The 23,679-nt window shown below is 37.4% G+C and overlaps 1 protein-coding gene across 1 annotated transcript; it reads right to left on the minus strand.

Annotated features, from left to right (window-relative positions):
* Positions 1 to 354: 354 nt before the first annotated feature.
* LOC126369403 (sorting nexin-4-like) lies at positions 355 to 10,305 on the minus strand. Its single transcript, XM_050013806.1, has 10 exons — positions 10,131 to 10,305; positions 9,943 to 10,049; positions 9,498 to 9,636; positions 8,883 to 9,060; positions 8,150 to 8,288; positions 7,843 to 7,970; positions 7,557 to 7,719; positions 5,934 to 6,095; positions 5,013 to 5,127; positions 355 to 3,549 (listed from the first exon to the last, which is right to left on the minus strand). The coding sequence occupies exons 1-10, from the start codon at positions 10,206 to 10,208 to the stop codon at positions 3,499 to 3,501; spliced, it is 1,260 nt and encodes a 419-aa protein (XP_049869763.1). The 5' UTR covers positions 10,209 to 10,305; the 3' UTR covers positions 355 to 3,498.
* Positions 10,306 to 23,679: the final 13,374 nt, after the last annotated feature.

Genomic DNA, 23,679 nt, shown 5'->3' on the forward strand with positions numbered 1-23,679 from the left:
TTACGCTGAATTAGAGGTTTACTAATGGTGTTTTGGGTATGGTCAAGGATCTATACGGATACTTCTATCCTGTGGATTGTGAGGTGGATTACCAACCCCGTCAACCCTGGTGTCAGGGTTATTATTGAGCCGGAAGACAACCAGCTGAACGTGTTCTATGTTTTTTATTTGCTCCCAGAACAGCATAAAAGCAACCGTTCGTCCGTTCTCTACGTAGTATTATTATTCTTTATTCTAAGCCAATAGTTTCTGTTTCGTAAGAAACATGGATGGATTTAACACACACGTAGTAAATGTAGATATTAAATCATTTTAAATAAAGGTTTTGAGTTAGACATAATAAAAATAAATCCATAAAAATCACTGATATTTATTCAAAACTACATTTTCACACTATGCCATACGTTGATTAAATAATAAAGTAAATAAATCTACTTTTTTTAGTGATTTAGCTAAATAAATACACGTTAGCACATTTGGGTACTCAGCACATTTACATTTATAATACAAAAGTTTGCCGAAATTCTTGTCTTTGAAATGGTAACATTGTTTTTGACCAATCAGAGGCGTCGGCTATCACGCCATGGAGTAACCTAATGTAATCTGATTGGTAGATAGAAAAATACTAGAATTTCGACACTAGCTAAGTCGCTACATTGAGTTGGTCTTAACATCACAGTTGAGTATTTATTTACATAGAGGCATCTACATTTAAAGTAAAAAAAAATGCAAATGAAAATGGACGAAATTAACTACATTATACAATACATTTGTTACATGAAACTCGAAATTTTCCATATAAATCTTAACTAGATAGAAGTATATAAACGCTTTTTAGAATCAATTACATTTTTGTGTAGGCGAGCAGCGCGTCAAATACAATTTTTTTTTAACGTGAATTGTTAACGTGACGAGTATTTTTAACGTGATTTGCCTCAAATGGCATTAACTCAATAGGTATTGAAAATCATTGTATAGTAAGGTATTATTTATATCTATGATCCAAACGTGAATTCAAACTCATAAAAGCGGTTATTAGACTAGCCAATCCTTCCAGCCAGCTTCACGGATCGAGATCGGGAAATTCGACGCCATTATATTAGACTTACTCGAGATCGTGGTTACCATGGTTACGCTCCACCAATTTGCTATTAGACTACACGATCCTGATCGCCGCGCCCGTTATTTTGACGCATCGGACATTATGGATTGGCAAATGAAACTAGCGCTTATCAAAGGTCACGGGCGCGGCAATAAGGATCGTGTAGTCTAATAGCAAATTGGTGGGCGTAACTATGGTAACCACGATCTGAGCGAGTTGGTGGGGAGTAACCATGGTTAACACGATCTGAGCGAGTGTAATAGCGTCGATTTTACCAATCTCGATGTGACCTTAATGCGTCGATCTGGGTGGAGAGGGTAGTGTAGTTACTGCTAAAGTCGAATTCAGTGGTTTAATTCGATTTTTACCCGTACCATAATTTGTTTTTTTTTTTTATTCTACGTTGTAAGTCACACGTTCACAGAACCGGGGATTGAAAAGGCCACATCGAAGCAATTTATCTAATAAAAGCAATATTGCAATTTGACATTTGCGCATATAAAAATAAGTGCGCAATATAAACAAATGTCAAATAGCAATATTGTTTTTAGGTGAATTGCTTTCCGTGCATGGCCATCACGGATTCTATTATCTCGACATTGAAAATATAGAAAAAATATTATATTTGATTTGCCTTTTAACTAATACGTAAATACAAGTATATTAAATGAGTAATATGTATTTATACGATATATTTTGATACTTTACAAAAGTGCAACATGGTGTAATCTAGCTTTCTTAACATGATATGAACGACCCGATATCTTTACGTGAAAAGTATATAAAATTGAACACTATAAACGACTATTTATGTAAGTATATTATAAGTATATATACGTAAGTATATTAGATTGGAATGAACAATGTCTTAAATAAATACGTCTTCAATAATTTGAGTGTGAACATAAAGGACATTTTAAACCTATCTAATTACTCGTATGTACAGTACAATAAATAAAATACATGAGATTTTTATAATAGTGGCGATATATTTTTTTCTTTTTGAGTTTTAGGTATGTATTACAGCCTCTGTGGTCTAGTGGCGTTAGGCTCACGATATGAAAGTCCGGGTTCGATTCCCGGTGGGGACATTGTCGAAATCTGTTTGTGAGAATGTCCTTTATTTGGTAAGGACTTGTAGACTTGAAAGACATGATTGTCCGGAGGGTACGTTAATCCGTTGATCCCGGCTATTAGCCGTAACAACGCCCAAAGCGGAGCAGCGTGGTGGAGTATGCTCCCCCTCCGGTTGATGGAGTAGAGGTCTGTGCCCATCAGTAGGACGTAGACACTGTGTTAGTGACACCGTAACGAATACTGAAGGGATGATTCAGACCATGATTCTGAGTTGATATCAAGTGGAATTTCCTGTCGGAAAATTCCTGAAAGTTTTAGCGTTTTTTTAATATTTTCAGCTACATACTTTTGCGACTGTTATTGTCAGTACTATTCAGAGGCGGAGGACAGGAGTCCTAGTATGGCTTTGTAATAGACTACTCTGGGCGCTATCCCACTTGCGTCAGTCAGAGTACTGCAGGGCGGAAGGCAAGAGGGAAACCACTGCCCTATTTTTCCCTAAAAAAGTAGCATTGAAAATGCTGCACCGACATGAGCGTGGCTCTTAAATTGATGATGATGATGATGATGACTTTTGCGAATCATGGTGGTCACCTGAATCATGGTGTCACTAACACCCTTTACAAGCTGTTTATGGTATGTTAGGTATGTATTAACAGAATGGTGATATTTGGGACATAATCAACAGTACTTATTTGAACAAATTTATGTATTTTTCGGTTTTTATGCATGATTATAGTTTTTATAATTAGTTTTAGTTTACCTATACAGTATTACAAAAGCGGTTATTACATTTGCCAAGCCATCCTGCCCGATGCGTCAAGGTCGTGGGCGCGACGAACTGCCGGGATTGGGAATTGAGCCCTTCGACAAATAAACGATACGAATGCTATTTACGTAGATGGACGTCGAACGGCTATTGGAAGAAAGCCTCGATATAATTCGCGCCGTGGCGCGGTTACCGTGCAGAGCCTACAGGACCGTGTAGACTAATAGCAAAATGGTGCGTAACCATGGTAACCACGATCTCGCGCTAGTGTAATATCGTCGATTTTCCCAATCTCGATATGACCTTGACGCGTCGAGGTGGGTAGATTGGGTAGTGTAATAACCACTAAATGGCCTGTGGGGTTAAAAAGCCACACCAAAAGCAAATCATCTAGAAAAGCAATATTGCTATTTGACATTTCTTTACATTGCGCAGTTACTTTTTATGCACAAATAGCAATATTGCTTTTTTATGTGAATTGCTTCGATGTGGCCTTTTTAACCCTCTTGTGACGGTAAATAATAAATTAATGACTGTACAGTGTAGGGGCTCACGGCATGTTCTGTAGGCATTCCTTGATCTGCGTCCATGCTTGGAGGTTCTGTAAAGAGATAAATCATAGTTAATAAGGGACTTACCACAAGCACCGTGGTCCAGTGGTTGAGCGTTGGGACGATCCGGTGGTCCCGGGTTCAAATCCCAAATCGCTTTGTGATCCCTAGTTTGGTTAGGATATTACAGGCTGATCCTGAATATCCAAAAAGTAAGATGATCCGTGGTACATGTTTTAATGGTGTACATACATTATATTATTATATCAAATTACTTTAATAGAATTAGAGTGTACATAAACAAATATTATCGCAAAGATGTATTCGTAAATACTTAAGGTTAGAATAAAAAAGAAAGTTATTAATGTAGTAAGGTGTTGCCAACTTTATTTTTACCAGCCCACCAATTGCGGCTGTGCAAACCACCAGAAACCACTAAAACTGAGCGGTCTCTCAAACCACCAGAATTTCACTAGATAACCCAAAGCCGAATCAGTGCAATGAGATCGTGGGATATTTTTTCCCCCTCTTTAGCGCCGCGTCGTAGGTAAAGACGTGCTAGAGACAGGGTAAATTATTCAATTATTATTAACTAGCTTTTGCCCGCGACTTCGTCCGCGTGGCGTGTTATAAAAGAGAGATCTTTGTGTGTGTGTGTGTGGGAGTGCATATCAAATTTCAAGCATCTAACTTATGCAGTTTAGATTTTTTCATACAAATGTTTCTTCCCGCTAACTCCCGTTTCTGTGGGAATTTTGCAATATCCTGTTGCAACTAAGCTTTAAGTTTACTAAGGTACCTGCATGCCAAATTTCAAGCGTCTAACTTAAGCGGTTTAGATTTTTCATACAAAAGGATTTTCCCGCTAATTCCCGTTCTCGTGGGAATTCCGGGAATTCCTTTCTTAGTGCACCTCTACGGTACCTAAGCTACGTCCCTTCCAAATTTCAAGTGCCTACGTTTAGCCGGTTAGACTGTGCGTTGATATGTCAGTCAGTCATTTTCTCCTTTTATATATTTAGATAATGATTCCTTAATAATATACCACATAATTTGCACTTAGCAACTGGACCACCAGTGCTTTCGACTATTTGCAACCAATCCTTTAAAACTGGGTCACGTAACCAACAATCACGAAACTTTTGGGTGTACTGTGGCTTAGGCATCTTGATCTTACTCAATATGAAACTAATTGTATGTATTACTAATATATAAACTTCATATTGGTTATTTCGCTCAAGTAACTCATAAACCATATTCGGTAGTGTTAGTGGTTAAATTCGTCACTTACCGCTAACTGGAAGGACTCTAATGCACTAAAAAATCTACTAACCACTAAAACTAATATTTTTTCGCCGAACCACATGTCTAAACCACCAGATCTAGTGGAAAATCCACTAAGTTGGCAACACTGGTAGGTCCAAGTTACTACCTTTTAGATGAATTGCTTCTATGTGGAATTTTTAACCCGCCTGAAAATATTTGTAGGCATGTAAGTAGATAACTCTCTTACCTTTTTGGCAGCTTTAACTTGTAAAGTGATGAATCCAACTAGAGACTCGTGTAGATCTTTGTCTTTTTGCTTTTGGAAATGTTCTATTTCAACTATCGCTTTTTTCGTGAATTCCCTGGAACAAACAGATTAAATGTTGAGATGACATGAACTATAATGAAAGAGATGAATCAAAAAAGACTAAGAAAGATTTTTATAAGTTTGATTTTTATTTAAACTACTACAAATTATTAAAAAATAAGTACCTAAAACCCAGTGTTTGTAGTCCAGTGGCTGAGCGTTGGACACACGATCCGGAGATCCCGGGTTCGAATCCCGGTGGGGATATAACACAAAAACCACTTTGTGGGCTCTTGTTTGGTTAGGAAATTGCAGGCTAATCACCCGTTTGTCCGAAAGTAAGATGATCCGTGCTACGGAAGGCACGTTGGTCCCGGTTACGACTTACTAATGTAAGTACCTAGTCGTTACATGAGTCATGTCAGGGGCCTTTGGCGGCTCAATAATAACCTTGACACTAGGGTTGATGAGGTTGGTATTTCACATCACAACCCACACGATAGGGATAAGGGATCACAAAGTGATTTTTGTGATATGTCCCCACCGGTATTTGAACCCGGGAACTACGGATCGCCCAACGCTCAACCACTGGACCAAGGAGGTAGATATTCTTTAAATAATGTGGTTAAAGGGTATTGGAGACCTAGATTAGCTTTACAGGGAGGGTATGAAATATATTAGTAATCTTGAGTCAAGTCAGGGGCCTTTAGCGGCTCAATATTAACCCTGACACCAGGGTTGATGAGGTTGGTAATCCACCTCACAACCTACCCAATAGAAGAATAATCTTGCGCCTGGGTTATTTAATCCGCCTTATAACCCACACGATAGAAGAAAGTCTAGGGTTACTTGGGTACTTACTGGAGGTCAAGCTTGGCCTTCTCGATGGCCTGCTGGTCCTGCAGTATCTTGGCGTCGAGCGCGCGCGTGGTCTGGTCGCGCACGATGTCGGGGTCCGTGGTGCCGAACAGCCGCGACATCAGGCCCGACTTGCCCGCCGCCGCGCGGCCGCGCTCTGCTATCCTGACAATCAAATTGAAAGTTTAAACACAATTGAAAAAAATGTATTTAAATAGTATTTTTTTATTATTTTCAAATCATTAACTTAACCCTTGCCCAGGGTTACGGGTGAAGACCTCAACGGTTGCAGAGGCGAAGATGGAAGCCATCGGCACGTTAATGCAGCACGGAAAGGGCAAGTCACAGGGACTGTAACCTGGAACCTGACAGAGGGCAGCAGTAACTGTCAGTACTCTTCAGAGGCGGAGGACAGGAGTCCTAGTATAGCTTTGTAATAGACTACTCTGGGCGCCATCCCACTTGCGTCAGACAGAGTACTGCGGGGCGGAAGGCAAGTGGGAAACCACTGCCCTACTTTTCCCTAAAAAAGCAGCATGGAAAATGCTGCACTGACAAGAGCGTGGCTCTTAAATTGATGATGATGATGATGAACTTTTGCGGCGAAAAACCCAATCGATATCAACTAAGAATAACGAGCAGAATCATCCCCCTCAGTATTCGTTACGATGTCACTTACACCCCGTACGTATAGTTCCATACGAGTACGTACGGGTGCTAGTGACACCGTAACGAACTCGCACCAACGCGCGGAAGTCTCACTCGCACGGTAAGAAGATTTTTATATTGAGTGTTGGGGCTGGTTTGTATAGGAGATGTTATATGAAACATCGTGATGAAACCCACATTCCCGAGAAATGCATTTTCGGAGGTATGTGACCTATCCTGTATTGGGCTGGATTTCCCTTCGAGTTGAAAGGTCAGACAGACAGTCGTTTCTGGGAAAAATCCGCCCTGTCTTTTCAGGTTAGGTAAGCGGACCCTGTGAAAAACGGGATAATGCTAGGGAGATGATGAAGTAAGTATTATGTCAGTCTTTACTAAGTATATCTACTACCTACTACTATCACTATAGCAATATTTCTGAAGTAACTAAAATGTTTTCATATCTTCGGTCTAACCCTCGTCAAACTTGGTCATGATTGAAATAAGAAACTCAATATAAAGGTGAGTATAGACTACAACATTTTCTGGAGCATTTCTGTGTAATGTAACGTTCTTACGAATGATACAATACAGGCAAAAGCTCAGTTTCCAAAGCATTTCCATGTAATGTAACGTTCCTGCGAATGCTCGGCGTTATGTTACGGGTAAATGCTCCCTCTCTCTCGCAACCGCGCATCGCCCGCACTCGTGGCTCGACGAAATGTTACACCAATATGCTCGTTGGTTTGTAACAAAGAGCCCAGCGTGCTCGACGTTTAGTTCGTAAGAAGATGATACACTAGAACATATCATAGAGCGGCTCGTTGTTCTGTTACAAGTAAATGTTGTAGTCTATACTCACCTTAAGTAAACTGAAAAAAACCCTCTTTGAAGACAACCCAAAATCTGTGAAATAATCTACATATAGGTGTAAATTGATGTCCTGAATTGCTTCAGAAGTACAAGTAGATGATGACGTACCGGTTGGCAAGGGTATCCTGTGCGGTCTCTAGTGCTCGCTGCAACCCCTCATGGTTGTGACACAGTTGTTGTAACGCGCCTGCGTAGAACAAATACTCCTTCAGTTGGTCCGCTAGTTGCTCCTCGTCCTCGGCTACCGAGTCGATGCTGTCTGCTATCGAATCTGTCATAATTTATATAATTTATAGGTGATGAAATGTGTATCCGTGTGTGTGTGTGTGAGTCAGTAAGTATGTGTGTGTGTGTTGTGTATGTATGTGTTCACACAAAGTAATAATAGTCTTACCAAAATAGTGTCCCGCCTTCTGCAGTCCGTCGCCCATCTCCTTCTCAATGACGCTCCATTCGCTAAACAACTTGCCGTAGTTAGAATGCATCTTGCATAATGCGTAATTCTTCTCTATTATTTTTGATCTGAAACAGTCGTTATTATAATTAACACACAACTGGGAGCCTTCAAAGCTGGATTAAATAGGCATTTAATAGACAAGCAAGCATGATTCATCCTACACTACATTGTCACTTACCATCAGGTGAGATTGCCATTAAATACGAACATATATTATTTAAAAATATATATATAGTATACTTACCTAGTATATAAAAAGTTTCCTAAATTGGTCTCCAGCTGTTTCCCATAATTCTTTACACTTTCTATTTCAGGATCAGGTTTCTTCAGTCTGATTGATACTGATAATGATTTTAGTTTATTTTCAGCTTGTAACAGGTAGCCTGTAAAGATTTTAAATATATAATTAAAGTAAATACTTACTTTTTGATTACATAATTATGTTTGATTTTACAAGATGTAATCGACTTGGCAGGGACTCATTAAGTATAGTTTACTATGTGTAAAGTGTGTGAATTACAACAAATACTGAGAAGAATATTCAGCTCAAAATTTCACTCAGAATCATGAGTCTGAATCACCCCTTAAAGTTTTCGTTACAATGTCACTAACACCCTGTATATTTCTATCTGAACTTTTCTCTGATTTTGTCAAGTGTACTTGATCCCACTGCTGGGTAAAGGCATCCCTTTGGTTCCTCCACTCTTCTAGACTCTGTGCAATGCCAATGTCTCCAAACACTGTACAACTATAATCATCATCACTAATTGAAGAGCCATACTCTTGTCGGTGTAGCATTCTCCATGCTGCTTTTTTTAGAGAAAAATAGAGCAGTGGTTTCCCTCTTGCCTTCCGCCCCGCAGTACTCTGTCTGACGCGAGAGGGATGGCGCAGAGAGTAGTCTATTTCAAAGCCATATTAGGACTCCTGTCCTCCGCCTCTGAATAGTACAACTATAATACAGCATGTTATAATACCACTATCAGTAATGGTTTCCCGCCAGCCGTGTTCCTGTTGCAGGAAGTGCAGAAACTGGTCATCAAAGCACAATCTAGGGTGAGACGCTACACGCAGCAGGAAGTTCTCCAGCCCCGCTCGTCTGCGTTCCACAAACTCGGGGTCCGTTGTGTCTGACTTCCTCCATGCATATATTACCTGTAATGATTGGTTTTTTATGTTCATTCACAGTTCAAAGCCTCGTTAAGAGGAATAAAAAAAAAGTTCATTCATTGCTATTTATTGCATATCACCAGATAATTACCTATTTTGTTATTGCTCGGGGTGCATAATAATAATGGCAGAGGCATATATAAATATAATTCTTACTTGATATTTGGGTCAGATACATATAGAATTATGTTGCTACCTATATTGCTTCATTTTATTTTGATCAGAATAATAATGGGTGGAAGATGTGTTGCGCCTGGGAGTAATAACAAGGGTCATCATTTATACCCAAAAACAATGATAATAGATGCATATGTCTGTTATCCATAAAATTAGAAGGTAAAACAAAGATAAGTCTGTATGATGGCCTTTTTATTTTTTTGGGGAACGTAGCGTGGAAAATCCCTCATTAATAAATGATTTACCCGTTTCTCCGGCAGAGGTGGTATGACTACATGCGAGTATGTGACCTGCAGGTAGTCGTGTATCTGTTCAAACTCCGTGTACCGCCGCCATATCGTGCTTATCTTCGACTGCACTAGTTTATAATCTGGATCCGTTACTCTGAAAATAATATGTTTAAAAAATATGACATGAAGACATGATTTTTAACTTGTTGTCTACCTTTCATGCTAAAATAAACACACACAGTAAAATTGATAAAATAATAAAAATGTAGGTATGACACATTTAAAATGACTAATAACTTAGTTGAACTCAACAGTGAGCCATAATAACTTCTATAAAATTTTAATTGCGCCTGCACCCTAATGACTGCACAATTGCATGTTAAACAACTTGGAGATAACTCTAATCACTCAACAATAAAGGTGTAATTTGTTGGCAAAACAATGGGATAAAGGAACTTACTTCAGATCGATTAGATACACTGTGTAGTGGTCCCGGACGTGAAGAGTACCGTTCGCACGTTTCTCCGACTCCACAATCGATATATCCACATGTTTCAACAGCGTATCCTACAAGAAAACACAAGAAATTTCACTGTTTTGATAAATAGGGCGAAAGTAGGCGTCACAACAACAAAACGCTTCACACACTTGATTCTCAAAATCCTCGAGAGTTTCTATGTCACTGGGTGATCTAGATGGTTTAATCGGCGAATTTTCTGCCGACATTTTTGGTCTAAATGGAATAATTTACGAGAATTCTACAAATATTATGAGGAAATTAGAAATAGGGAACCAAGTCGTCAAGGAAAATGACATTTGGATATTTGACAATTTTGACAAGTCGTGTGATGTTTGCGTTTCGTTATTGCAATAGTAAAATGCAATAATAGACTGACATGATTTTATATACCGCACCCCGCACCATCTCAGTTTATTAATATTGATGGATATAATTATAAACATTGATGGCGTCGTTGCGGGCTGTGGTGATCATCGCTGTGAATCCACAATATTTGGTTAACGAATAATTAATAACATTTAAAGTCAAAAATAGCATCAGATGAGGCTGTAAGGCCTAAAGCTCTAGCTAGCTACTTTGCTCGAGAAAAAAATGCAATAAAAAGGTACCGCAAAAATTGCGCGCAGATTTCAAAATAAAAAAACTTTAATTTCTTTGGTTCATGTTTCGACGAGGTTTCGATATATTTATCGTGGTTAGTTTTAATTTTGTGCCTATCCAGGTAAAGGCTGTATTTAGTTTAGACCTAGGTGCACTAACTACTTAAATTAGTTTAAGAACATTGATGAAATATTATGTGCATGTTTGTTCACGCATTACGACTATTGTTACAACTATTAAATGGCCTAAATAAACCATGAAGCCTTAAAACATTAATTTTAGGCCTCTGCGGATCCATCCCTTTGTCATGAAATGTGCACGAGAGACCACTTTATTTGACCCAACTATTTTATAAAGACGAGATAAATGGAAGCAAATTCTCGGTTAGGAGAGGGATATTAATTATGAAGACATGGCTAAGAGAAAACTATTGAAAGGGAAAGATATATTTTTTTTAAATTTTATTGAAGTTTTCGGAAGGAGCTAAGGGGTAAATTGACGAGGAAGTATTAAGTTTCGCAGAGAGGAGTCAATTTAAAGTTTTTGAACGAAAGATGAGTCGACAAAAACCTGTTTGCAGGCGACTGTGTAGGTAATGAGTTTTCGTTTAGTTTGAATGAGGGGCTTTCCAGGCTACGTTCCCCAAAAACGATAATAGATGGCGTTGTACCGAGTTAACATGATAATTACCTATTTCTCAAAATTCAAAAAATTCAAAAATATTTATTTTTCAAAATTGGCTTACAAAGTTAGTGCTTTTTGAACGTCAAAATTAAATTACATATTATGTAACTAGCTGTAAAACTACTACATCGGAATCTGTAACGCTGAGGGAAAGACGTGGCCAGAAAACCTCCCAGCACAGGGCCCTAGTCCTACTGTTTCATGTTTTCCTTTCTTTTCTTTTAATCCAGTTTGTATTACATAATTTATAGACTTAAATACAATGGTATTCCAATTACAGTCGGTGGAAGGAAAGTGAAACATAAAGAGTTTATGTGACTTTATCACAGAAACAGTGTTCTATGAGCTCCCTGACAGAAGCAGGCCTGTCCACATACGCAGCACCCGATCACGAGTTGACGCGAAAGCCAGCCATCGCTCCCTTCGCACATTTTTGAGGGAAAGGTGCGACCCGACTTCCGGACGCCACCGCGTACACGAACATTTCGAGGCGAGCATGCACCACTTATATAAAAAAGCTCAAAAATCCTCCGCCTGGATATAAAAAAAAAAAAAAAAAGTACTCTACTGTTCAAATATCATCAAGTGTTTCACAATCCTTTTTAATCCACTTACAAAGTTATTTCAAATTCAGTATTTTAGGGCCAAGTTTTTATTGCAAACATTCTTGTCTTTCTTGTGTTGAGCTGAAGTAATCCATTTAATATTATTATCTTTAAGATAGTCCTACTTTATAATAAGCTTTACTGATTAAAGTAGTTTTTATAACATTCTTAAACATGTTTCCCGAAAGGCCTAGTACATCTTCTGGTATCTTATTATAGTATCGCACACACAGCGCTACAAATGATGTGCTAACTTTGGATAGTCTGGAACTAGGAACTACTAATTTGTTCTTATTCCTTAGGTTGTATTTGTGCTTATCACAGTTTCTTAAATATAAGTGTAAATTTTTCCTAACATACATAATGTTCATATATATGTATTGACAAGGTACAGTCATAATGGAAATCTCTTTAAAAAATTCTCTGAGAGAATCGCGGCATCTCAGTTTGTAGATAGATCTGATTGCCCTTTTTTGTAGAATAAAAACGGTTTCAATATCAGCTGCTCTACCCCAAAGCAAAATACCATACGACATAATACTATGGAAGTAGCTAAAATATACCAATCTTGCAGTCGTCACGTCAGTCAGTTCTCTAATCCTTTTGACTGCAAATGCAGCTGAGCTAAGTCTACCTGATAATGATTTAATATGTGTGTCCCATTTGAGTCTATCATCAATATTTAATCCCAGAAAAACTGTATTTTTAACAAAGTCTAGTTTCTGGTTATTTAGAAGTATATCACAATCAGCAGAATTTACGTTAGGTAAACTGAATTTAATACATTTTGTTTTCTTTCCATTCAAAACTAGGTTATTTATTGTAAACCAGTGGTGGATCTGGCAAAGGGCGTGATTTATATGGTCATTGTTGGGCTTTCGTCTGTCTGTTTTAAAAATAAGGGAAGTATCGTCCGCAAAAAGTACGATATTTGACAAGTTCTGACCCTCCACCATGTGGGCCAAGTCATTAACATAAACTAAAAACAAAAATGGCCCGAGAATGGAGCCCTGCGGAACACCTATCTTGACTTCAGAGCCGAAAGATTCTGTATTATTTATTTGAACCTTTTGTGATCTACCAGACAAATAAGATCGCATAAATTCCAATTCTTTACTTTTAATACCGTAGTGTTCTAATTTGAGAAGCAAAGTTTCATGATCCACACAGTCAAAAGCTTTTGAGAGGTCGCAAAAAACTCCTATAGCATCTTGGCGTTGCTCCCAGGCTGCGAAGATATGTCTCATGAGAGCAACTCCCGCGTCACTTGTCGAACGACCCTTTGTGAAACCAAACTGTTGCTCGTGTAGCACCTTAGTTTGGTTAAAATGTAAGAGCAATTGATGCAGTACAATTTTTTCGAAAATTTTACTAAAAACGGGTAATATAGCAACAGGTCTATAATTTCCAGGATCTTTTTTGTCACCGGATTTATATAACGGTACAATTTTACTTTGCTTCATCAAATCAGGAAACATACCCTTGTCAATACACATATTGAAAGTAACAGCTAGATATGGAGCTAGTGTATCAATGACCGCTGTAAAGGCTTTCACACTCATCCCAAACAAGTCCTCTGTTTTTTTTACTTTGATTTCTCTAAAGGTTTTTACAATAGTGTGCGGAGTTATATACTTAAATTTAAATTCTAATTCACAGAGAGGCACATTTTTCTTAAGTATCTGAGCTGAAAGTAGCGAAGAAGAGTTAAGAGATTTTGTAGTTTCAATTGGAATATTACTAAAGTAATCTAAAAATTCTTGCGCAACTTCTGCATCAGACTTAGTAAGACCACGAGGTGTGTTAAGCACAAATTCATTATCTCGGGGTTTTGCTTTACAAGTTTCAATATTAATCACTGACCATGTAGTTTTAGTTTTATTATCTGCGCTTTTAATCTTGTTCGTCAAAAAATTCGATTTAGCTTTAGCGCAAACAGCTTTGAAAAGTTCAGAATATTTTCTAATGTAATTCTTGAATTCATTATCCTGTCTTATAGTTCTCTCTCCATACAAATCAAAAAGCAAATCTCGACTCTTTCTGATGCCTTTAGTAGCCCAGTCACTCAATAGAATAAAATAGCAAAATCAATGAACCTCCACAGCTAGCCGTCTCTCGATTGAAAGCACTCACAATATGGTAGTTCTCGTAGTTACATAACATCTGGTATTCCTTTTGAAAGTGTTCTGTTAGGCAGACTACGTCAAATTTGGTTTTTTCTAAAAACAATTCAACCATTGCTAATTTGCTGGAGAAACCTTGAATATTTTGATGAAAAATATTAAAAGTCCTTTGTTTATCCTTTGTCAATGTTTTGCCAGAAACTCCCACCTTGTTTTGTCCAATGACAATGTCAACGTTAGGAGTATCTTTTGTCGAACTAACTAGTTTTTTAAATCTAAAAGAGGTACGTTAGTAACATTACTAACATTAGTCAACGAATGTTGAATAGAAAAAGCTACTATAGTAGCTAACTTACGTTTAAAATACATCGATAAATACAAGCTATCTTGTGTCAATATAAAATTAGGACTAAATTTATTAATGTCAAAAAATAATACGTCACTATGACGGTATGTCAAATTGTAAAAATATTGATTCATCCTGTGAATACATTCGTTATGTGCGCTGGTCAAGTTGTTACAATAAGGAAAAGCGCTAATTACAAATTTACTTTTTGACTTATTTTGAAGATTAAAAATTTTGCCCATACAATCATTCGCATCTGACCTCTTTAAATGCGCATGGTTGCCCACCATAATGACAACAGTGGTGCAGTCATCTAATTGATCTAAAGTAATTTTGTTTACGATTTCCTTGAAATTCAAATTTACGTAGCAATTATTTATTACTTTTTTACTCGAACACTGAGTAATTAAAGAGCCTAAAGATTTGCCCATCTCGTCTGAAAACATTAATGTTTTCCTGCTACGAGCTGCGTTTCCAGTGCTGGCAGTGGGAATGGGAGGCGCGGCTGCCTCACATGAGGGCTGCCGCTGCTGACGTCGCCGCCGCGGCGCCGGCGGCAGCGCCGGCGACAGCGGCAGCGGCGGCGACGGCGGCGGCCGCGACGGTGGCACACGGCATTCAGTCGGCGCGGGCGCGCTCTGGTGTGTGGCCGGGTGCGGTGCGGCGGTGGGGGAGGGCGAGCGCGCGGCGGGAGGACACGGCGCGGGCGCCTCGGGTCCGGGGCGCTGCGAGCGCGCGCGTCTCCTGCCTCGCCGCCCCCCCCGCCGGCTGCCCCGGCCGCCAGCCTGTGCCACCGCACTCACATATTCCACGGATTCAACATCTGTTCTGGTTGGAACAGACGTGGGAAGATCGTGCACTACTGGGCAGGCTGTGGTACACTCGTCAGTTAACACCTCGAGCAATTGGGTGCTGTGTCTAATCTGATTTAATAAATCTGCCGTTTCTAATGACAACTGGTTTAGTTGACTTTGGCTACAATCATACCTATGAGTCAACAATTTAATTTCCGACTTAAGTTTCTGAATTTGTGATTTGTTCGAGTAATTTTCACAATTTACTGTTACTAGAGATTGTTTTAAATCAGCAATATGTTTCAAAAGTTCTATTCTTTTACGACGAATAATTGCACATTTTTGGGATTTTTTTAATAATTTTATACCCCTCCGAGTTTGACTAATAATTCTATGTAATTTACTATAGTTTTTTAGTTTTATATCACCGGTCAATATAGTGGGCAATGGCGACGGTTTGGTGGGCAGCAGGGAAAGACGAGCTCCATCGGTGAAATCGTCCATCTCATTACTCGGGTACATATTTATTATTATTATTTATTTATTTATTTATTTATTTATTTATGGATCACTTACAGCTATGCACATTATAACATTTAGTTAGAACATAATTAAACAAAGTAAAACAGTACTTATATTGTGTAAGCCTATTACAAGTGAACACAACATTCACCATAAAAAGAAAACAACATCTAGTCTGTTGAGACTAACTTCTCAACAGCTAAAATCTCACTATTAATAACACTAATATAAGATATTATTGCACTAGATGGTACAAAAAACAAATAAACTATACTAATTTAACAAATTGATACATATTTTTTAGAAAGTACCACATTTCTTTTCACAACTCGTCAAAACTATAATATAGGTATACCTACTTAAAAAGCAACAGTAAAACTATCGGAAGCTGATCGGATAGTAAAATTTTCATTTCCGTTCGAAACTAGACTACCTAGTTTGAAGCAGTGACGTAGCAAGTCTATCTAGGACCCGATTTTTAATTTTATAAGTGGGCTTTAGGCGCGCCACGCCTTGGGAGAGTCTAGCAGTTGACTGCAATGGGCTGATGATGAAGATGAAGTGTGTAGTTTGGAGCTTACGTCCAGTAGCTGCAACATGGAGACCGCTTATCGAATGCGACGCGATGTATCAATGTATGTGATTTATTGTAGATTTGCCGCAAACAGCTATTAACTAAATGGGCAGCGCCGAGGGCCCTCACCCGGTACAAAATTTAAGGCAACAGGCCTGATGGTGCCCAGTTGTATATTCTGAACGAAAGCTATATTGACTATGCGAGAAATAGGCCGATCCATTAGTTCAGATATAGCATCGTGCGCGATATGCGGGCTCCGTGCTGCGGTACCACAGAGTTGCGCGAGCGACTGACGAAGTGCGTTCAAGGCTTCTTACTTTGTCCTTTGATATATTTCGAAGAACGCGAATTGAATATCGGTAACAACAATTTGATTTTTTTTACAAAATATTTATATTCTAAACTTGAAAACTTATTATATTGTTTTTTTTTTTACAGAAATGGAATCAGTAAATGATACTGTCTATTTTTCTTTTTTAGTTATAAAAATTACCCGGTTGATTGATGTAGTGTTTACATAAGTAGGAACAAATACCTACACATCTTATTGTAATACACGTAGGTATAATTAAATATATAAATAAGTATGTAATATATTATAAAATATTTTGTCGTCTCGGGCAATGCACTACGCGGTGGCCACAATTAAAAAGTAAACTGTACGGGTATGTACGGGGGTGGAGTGAAGTCGTAGTGTGTGGCAACGAATCGATATTTATTTATATAATTATATTGTGACGAATACACTACAATTGTGATATGACTTTTGTAGGTATAAGGCCCCTTTCATTTTGGAGCCCCATAGTACCCTATAATCGTCTCTGGATGCGTCCCTGGTTTCAAAGCACTAAGTTATAACCTCGGTCCAAGCAATCAATAGACGTGAATGTTTCGGAATCCTGGGATTTGCTGTATTGTGTTCCGTTGATTTCCCTGTAGACTGGCCGTTGCATATCTAACATGTCCGAACTAACGTTTAGCTTTAGACAGCTAGGAATGAATTCAATATTCACTCATAAACAGAGATCATAGATTAGATGATTGATATGTGGGACGTATCGCGACGCACAGGCCTCCCTCGATCAACCGATTTCAGATATTAGGTTATTTAGGTATTCTATTTTTTACATATACAGAGATACCCCATCTGTTGTTTTATGGGTTTTGTTTACGCAGGACGAGCTTTGCGTTTCGCGGTGACGGAAGCGGTCGACAGGGTTGCTTTCACAAACTATGTATTTACGTCTTGTATACTTGCCTACATTTTGTAGCGACGTCAGCTTTGGTAGACAAATGAGTTTTGTCAAAAATCAAGATCAAATTAACTAATTAATAATAATACTCATTTATTTCAGCCAATAAAGCCATAGTTATAGAAAAATTAACTGAAAAAATATATACATAATAAAATTAAAATAAAATGTAAAAAAAATATATAAAAAATAATAATAATAATAAAATATAAAAAAAATATAATTGATTCCAAATGATTACCTACCTAGGTAGGTTGCCCTAGCCCACACCATCCCACTGCAGGGCAAAGGCCTCACTCCCTTTCTTCCGCTTCTCCCGATCTAGGGTTTTCTCTTTCGAAGATGTGAAGTATGCTTCCAACTCGTCACACCATCCTTTTCTCGGTATTTTGGGTAGCAGGAAAAACTACTCGAAATAAAAATTGATATTTTTAATAATTAGGCGTACTACTTAATTTATCAATGGCCTCCGTGGTTCACCGGTTGAGCGTTGTGCTCACGATCTGCAGGTCCCGGATTCGAATCCCGGTGGGGACAAATCACAAAAATCACTTTGTGATCCCTAGTTTGGTAGGACATTACAGGCTGATAACCTGATTGTCCAAAAGTAAGATGATCTGTGCTGGAAGGCACGTTAAGCCGTTGGTCTCGGTTAGTACTTATTGGTGTAAGTAGTACGTAATCGTTACATAAGTCATTTCAGGGGCCTATGGCGGCTCAGTAATAACCTTTGCACGAGGGTTGATGGGGTTGGTAATCCACCTCACAATCCACACGATAGGAGAAGAACTTAATTAATAGTAACATTATTATAATAATTAGGTATGAATGCCGTAGCCTATAATTAGTCATATTATGTGTAGGTATAGGTAATAGGTACGTACCTATTACGTACCGTCCCGCTCAAGAACCTTCAAACTTGGAAACTAGTCGCGTATAGGCTGTTACTTAGCTGAAATCGAGCCCGCTTTCCAGTCTATAGGTGTATCTATTCTAGGTTTAATATTGTGAACTAATACAATATCTGAGAAGTATCGCGCACCTGTCGCCGACCGCCTTGTGGCGTCGCGTCTAACATATTAAGTGCCCTTAGTATTCTTGTTACCCACGCTTTCGTTTTACCTTATTTCAATTTCGTGATTTAACGTACCTGTTTTTACACCGTACGTTTTTACAATAACATTCCCATTGACATTCAGAATTTGCCTTTCAACTGTTTTAAGACAGTAGTTAAACAAAAACTTTACAAAAAAGGATTATTTAGAAGATATGAATGCATGGGATTAACTGTCTGAGAACTGATATTAGGCAGCTAAATTACTCAATTGTATACCAATATTTTATGTTTATTTTTATTTTTTTTTAAAGTATAGGCCTGTGCCGAGGTTTTTCTTGCAGCTTCTTTTCCTCGGCTATACAGGTTGTGAGAAGCTGCAGTAGTTTTAGGCGGATGAGACGTTCGGTATGTAAAAATTGACGATTCAAAGTGTACCTATGTTACCTACTGAATAAAGATATTTTTGAATTTGAATTTGTTGTTGCATTATGGAAACACAAATTACATGGCAATGCAATAAGGCCGCCTATTGTATTAATTCTATTTCTCTTTTGTTTTTTCCTGTTTGTGCAATAAAGTATTTGTTATGTTATGTTATGTTATGTTGTAAATCAGAACGTGATGGATAAGGAATTATACTACGTATAGAACGGCAACTCTCCGCTCCCCACCAGCGGCTGAGCTAGGTTTTACTAACTTTTACTTACGGGTTTTTAATTAGGTGACGAGCTTTTGAGAAGAATGGCTTGTCATTTTCAGTAATAATTAGGACATGAAAATCGGAATCTCGGAATATCGGACCTAAAATCGAAATCTCGGAACTAAGTGAGCCAATATCGTAACATCGGAATTTAATTAATTTTGTATTTAAACTTTAAATAAAGCTTGTAAACGCGCCTGTAGGTTTTTATTTACTAACTTAAGTTGAAGTTATCAAAAAAAAAAAAAAAAAAGAAATACGGGCGGATACAAATCCTACCAATGACGAATGGAGGCTTGACGCTAATGACAGAAGTCTCCTATTCAAACTAAATTATACTCAGCCTAGCAATGTAGGGTGACACAGCGTTTGTGGGAAATAGGAATCTTTGTTCGTGTAAGTGCCTCTGCATTGAGTCACCATCGCCAAACCCCTTTTAATGGCATTGTGCGTGTAAGTCTGTTTTTGTATGAAAATGTAGTGTTAGCGTAAGTGTTTAGGGAGATAGAAAAGATATAGGGCCTTTATTGGTTCGTTGACTTACAATTATTATAGACATATCCACAAAAAAATGAAAGTGTAATTTAAGTTTTTTTTAACATACACAGTATGATTTAGACCAAGATTCTCCCTCCGAAGCACGGAATCATCTTACTTTTTCGGACAATCAAGTGATTCAAGTCTGAAAAGTCCTTACCAAACAAAGGACAGTCTCACAAAGTGATTTCGACAATGTCCCTATCGGGAATCGAACCCGGACCTCCACATCGTGATCCTAACGCTCTAACCAGTAGACCACGGAGGCAAAAAAAAATAATAAAAATATTAATAAAAATTTTAAAAATAATAATAATATTAAGCTGCCATAAAAATGTACTAAGTGTACTATATTACACTATAAAACATTATCTTTTTTATTGATTTAACTGTTCGGGATAAGTTTTCTTTGTAATCTGTTGGTGTTTTGTTTAACCAATAGCGTGTTGAATGGTGTATTTCATTCAACAGATAGTGTAAAATGGTTACTTGCATTAAATAAATTCTGTTATAAAGCAATCATAAACTGTTGAAAGCACATATAAAGGTAAGCTGCGCATATCTAAGACTTAAGTACTTTTTAGATGATTTGCAGTTTATTGACAGCCTAGAATTACTGCAGAAAAATTATTTCTTATACTTAGCTACCGCATTTAGATAATAAATGAATGTGTTGGAAAATTTCCGATTTACTTCTGCTTAGCTTTATGGTGTTTTCTGGGTAATTTGTGTGAAATTAAACGATAGTCGATTGTATCCAAATTGATGTTAAACAGTGTGAATGAATGGTTCGAAAATCTGAATTTAGCAGTCCATTACCACGATTTACAGGCAACGTTAAGCGATGAAAATGTTTACTTACTGAAATACTGAGATATTTTTAAGATATTTTATTTTTAGAAGGTATTATTTTTCATTAATATAATTTTAAGAAAGAAGAAGAAAGAAAGGAAGAAACATTAATTATTTTCGGACACCACAGGCACAGACAGACAGGTAAGTACATTACATTTAACATAGGACAGAAACCACTAGGAAAATAATATAACACATACATACATACATACATACATAAACTCACGCCTATTTCCCACCGGGGTAAGCAGAGACTATAGAATTCCATTTGCTTCGATCCTGACACACTTCTCTTGCTTCCTTCACATTCTACAATCGCTTCATACACGCATGCCGGAAAATAATATAAAATAATAATAACAATTTCTTTATTCAGGTAAAAAGGCTACCCACACATTGGAGAAATAAATAAATAATTTTAAATCGTTAAAAAAAATAGAAAATAAAAAATAAAAAACACTAAGATTAAAAAATATTAGAAAAAGAAACAAAACCTATAGGTACATTCCTATGACTTGAACTCAAAAATCATAGGTACATACTTATGATTAGCTCAATGAGGAACTTTCCAGAATATAATGTTCTCTAATATAGATGGAACTGTTCAGATTTAACGTGATAATTATCTATTTTCTCATTGCTCGGGTACATAATTATTCCAAAATAGAAATAGAAATGTTTTATTGCGACCATGTGTTCGTACAAATTGTGGGGTTATAAAAATACAGAAGTAAGTAGGTATTATAGTATCAACATGAACCCGGTAAGGGCACTGCAACTGGTAGAGAGGACAACATACTTTATTATTAGTCAGTGATACAATTTATATTTATCATACGTACTATATTTTAGAATAGAATAGAATAACTTTATTCCCAAAACAGTGAAGGTTACAAAAGCATTTACATAAATTATAATTTAATTATTTTTTTATTTTTATTATTATTATTAATTAACAATATCATTGCACTTATATCTTAAGTATTGTTTTGTATGTTTATTATGATTTAATTTATAAAATTATATTACTTAAATTAAATCTTTAAATGCAATGTAATGGCCGAGGCTTGTATAAAAATAATTGATACTTGAATATGTTGCTACCTAAGTATATTTCTTCTCTTTATATTGATCAGAATAATAATGGGTGGAAGATGTGTTGTGCCTGGGTGTAATAACAAGGGTCCTCATTTATGAGTAAGTACCCAAAAACTAAGATAAAAGATGCATATTATGTTTGTTATCGAAATTAGAAGGTTAAATGAAGGAAAATCTATATTTTTTTGAGGAACGTTCCTCATTGAGAATGTACTTAGTCGTTAATAAGAAGCATTAAAAAAATAGTGTTGTTTTGAAGTAGTGTTTTATTCAAGTATTCCCATGCTGCACTATCCCGCTATATTACAGAATACTAAATATCTCCTATACTTGAAGGTTGCCCGGAAAAGATTGCTAGTTAGCAATAAGGCAGCCCATTGTACTCATTCTATTTCTCTTTTGTTTCGTAGATTGTTTTTTTGCTGTTTGTGGAATAAAGTATTTGTTATGTTACGTTATTATTTTTCGGGAAAGTTATTTCAGATTTCAGCTAGAATTCAAAAATAATACGTTCACATTCTATTATACGAGTGTTCTCTTTTATCCCAGCCAAGCTTACCTATCTATAATTCCACATGAAACCAGATATTGTAAAATCTACTTCAGTACTACCGACATAGGTAACGTAATAGTCTGAAAATGGCGAATCGGCTTTGGTTCCAGTCTCCAGATAATCCTTTCCATTGTGGTCGGGTAATCAGTCGTCATAGTAGGATGATTCCATTGTGGACTATTAGCTATCTTAGTCTATTGATATATAAAGAAAGAATACATACATAAACTCACGCCCGTAGAACCTAATGAGGTTGCCGTGAAGTTCTGTACTGCGTGAGAGCCCTTAGCGCTCCCCATTTGTCCGTCCAAGTAGGCAATGCCATCTGAGGCAAATTACAATAAGTGATGTCAAAAAGAAATCCCGTCTACGTACTTATATAGGTATATTTACATAAGGTATAGAGGTAAGTTAAGGTATATTTACGTAAGATTTTCATTTCATTTCATTTCTATTTTTTTTTTCTTTTTTTTTCTAGTTCATTCTAGATTTCGCGTGGTTCGCTCGCTGCTAAAGCAGCTCGCGTGTCCTGTGTTTGTTCGAAACTTTGTATGGCGGCCATCTTGTTTTTCCGCCATTTTTTTTTAATTTGACCAAGACTTAAATAGGTCTCGTGAAATCAAAAAAGTTCTAGGTGCTATAGTTTTGACAGGCCGTAGGGTGTCTCCCTGATGCGGAGCAGTTTTCGAAGATCGAGTAGTATTTCCATATTCAGATTGACGTTTTAATCATGCTTCCCATATGAAATTCTGTACTGCGTGAGAGCCATTAGCGCTCCCCATTTGTCCGTCCAAGTAGGCAATGCCATTTGAGGTAAATTACAATAAGTGACGTTAAAAAGAAATCCCGACTACGTACCTATATAGGTATATTTACATAAGGTTAGAGGTTAGGTAAGTTATATTTACGTAAGATGTTCATTTCTATATAAGTATCAGTTCATCATGCGATGGATGCCTGACTAGCCTAATAAGGAATATTATCGCATGATGAACTGATTTCCCAGTGAGTACCACCACGGAGTCCTAGTATGGCTTTGTAATAGTCTACTCTGGGCGCCATTCCACTCGCGTCAGACAGAGTACTGCGGGGCGGAAGGCAAGAGGGAAACCACAGCCCTATTTTTCCCAAAAAAGTAGCATGGAAAATGCTACACCGTCAAGAGCATGGCTCTTAAATTGATGATGATGACCACCATGGAATAGAAGTAAGAGTTTGGTAAGGCCCTAACGCGCATTATGTATGAAAACCGCTGTCGCCGGTTCAACTCTCTTTTACTACTACTGCAGATATAACTATAGCTCTACTGCTTCTCAAATTCCATAGCCACTGTAATTTTATCATTACTTTTCGTAAGATACTGCATACAAAAG

Source organism: Pectinophora gossypiella, chromosome 9, assembly GCF_024362695.1.
Source record: "Pectinophora gossypiella chromosome 9, ilPecGoss1.1, whole genome shotgun sequence".
NCBI classification, from domain to species: Eukaryota; Metazoa; Arthropoda; class Insecta; order Lepidoptera; family Gelechiidae; genus Pectinophora; species Pectinophora gossypiella.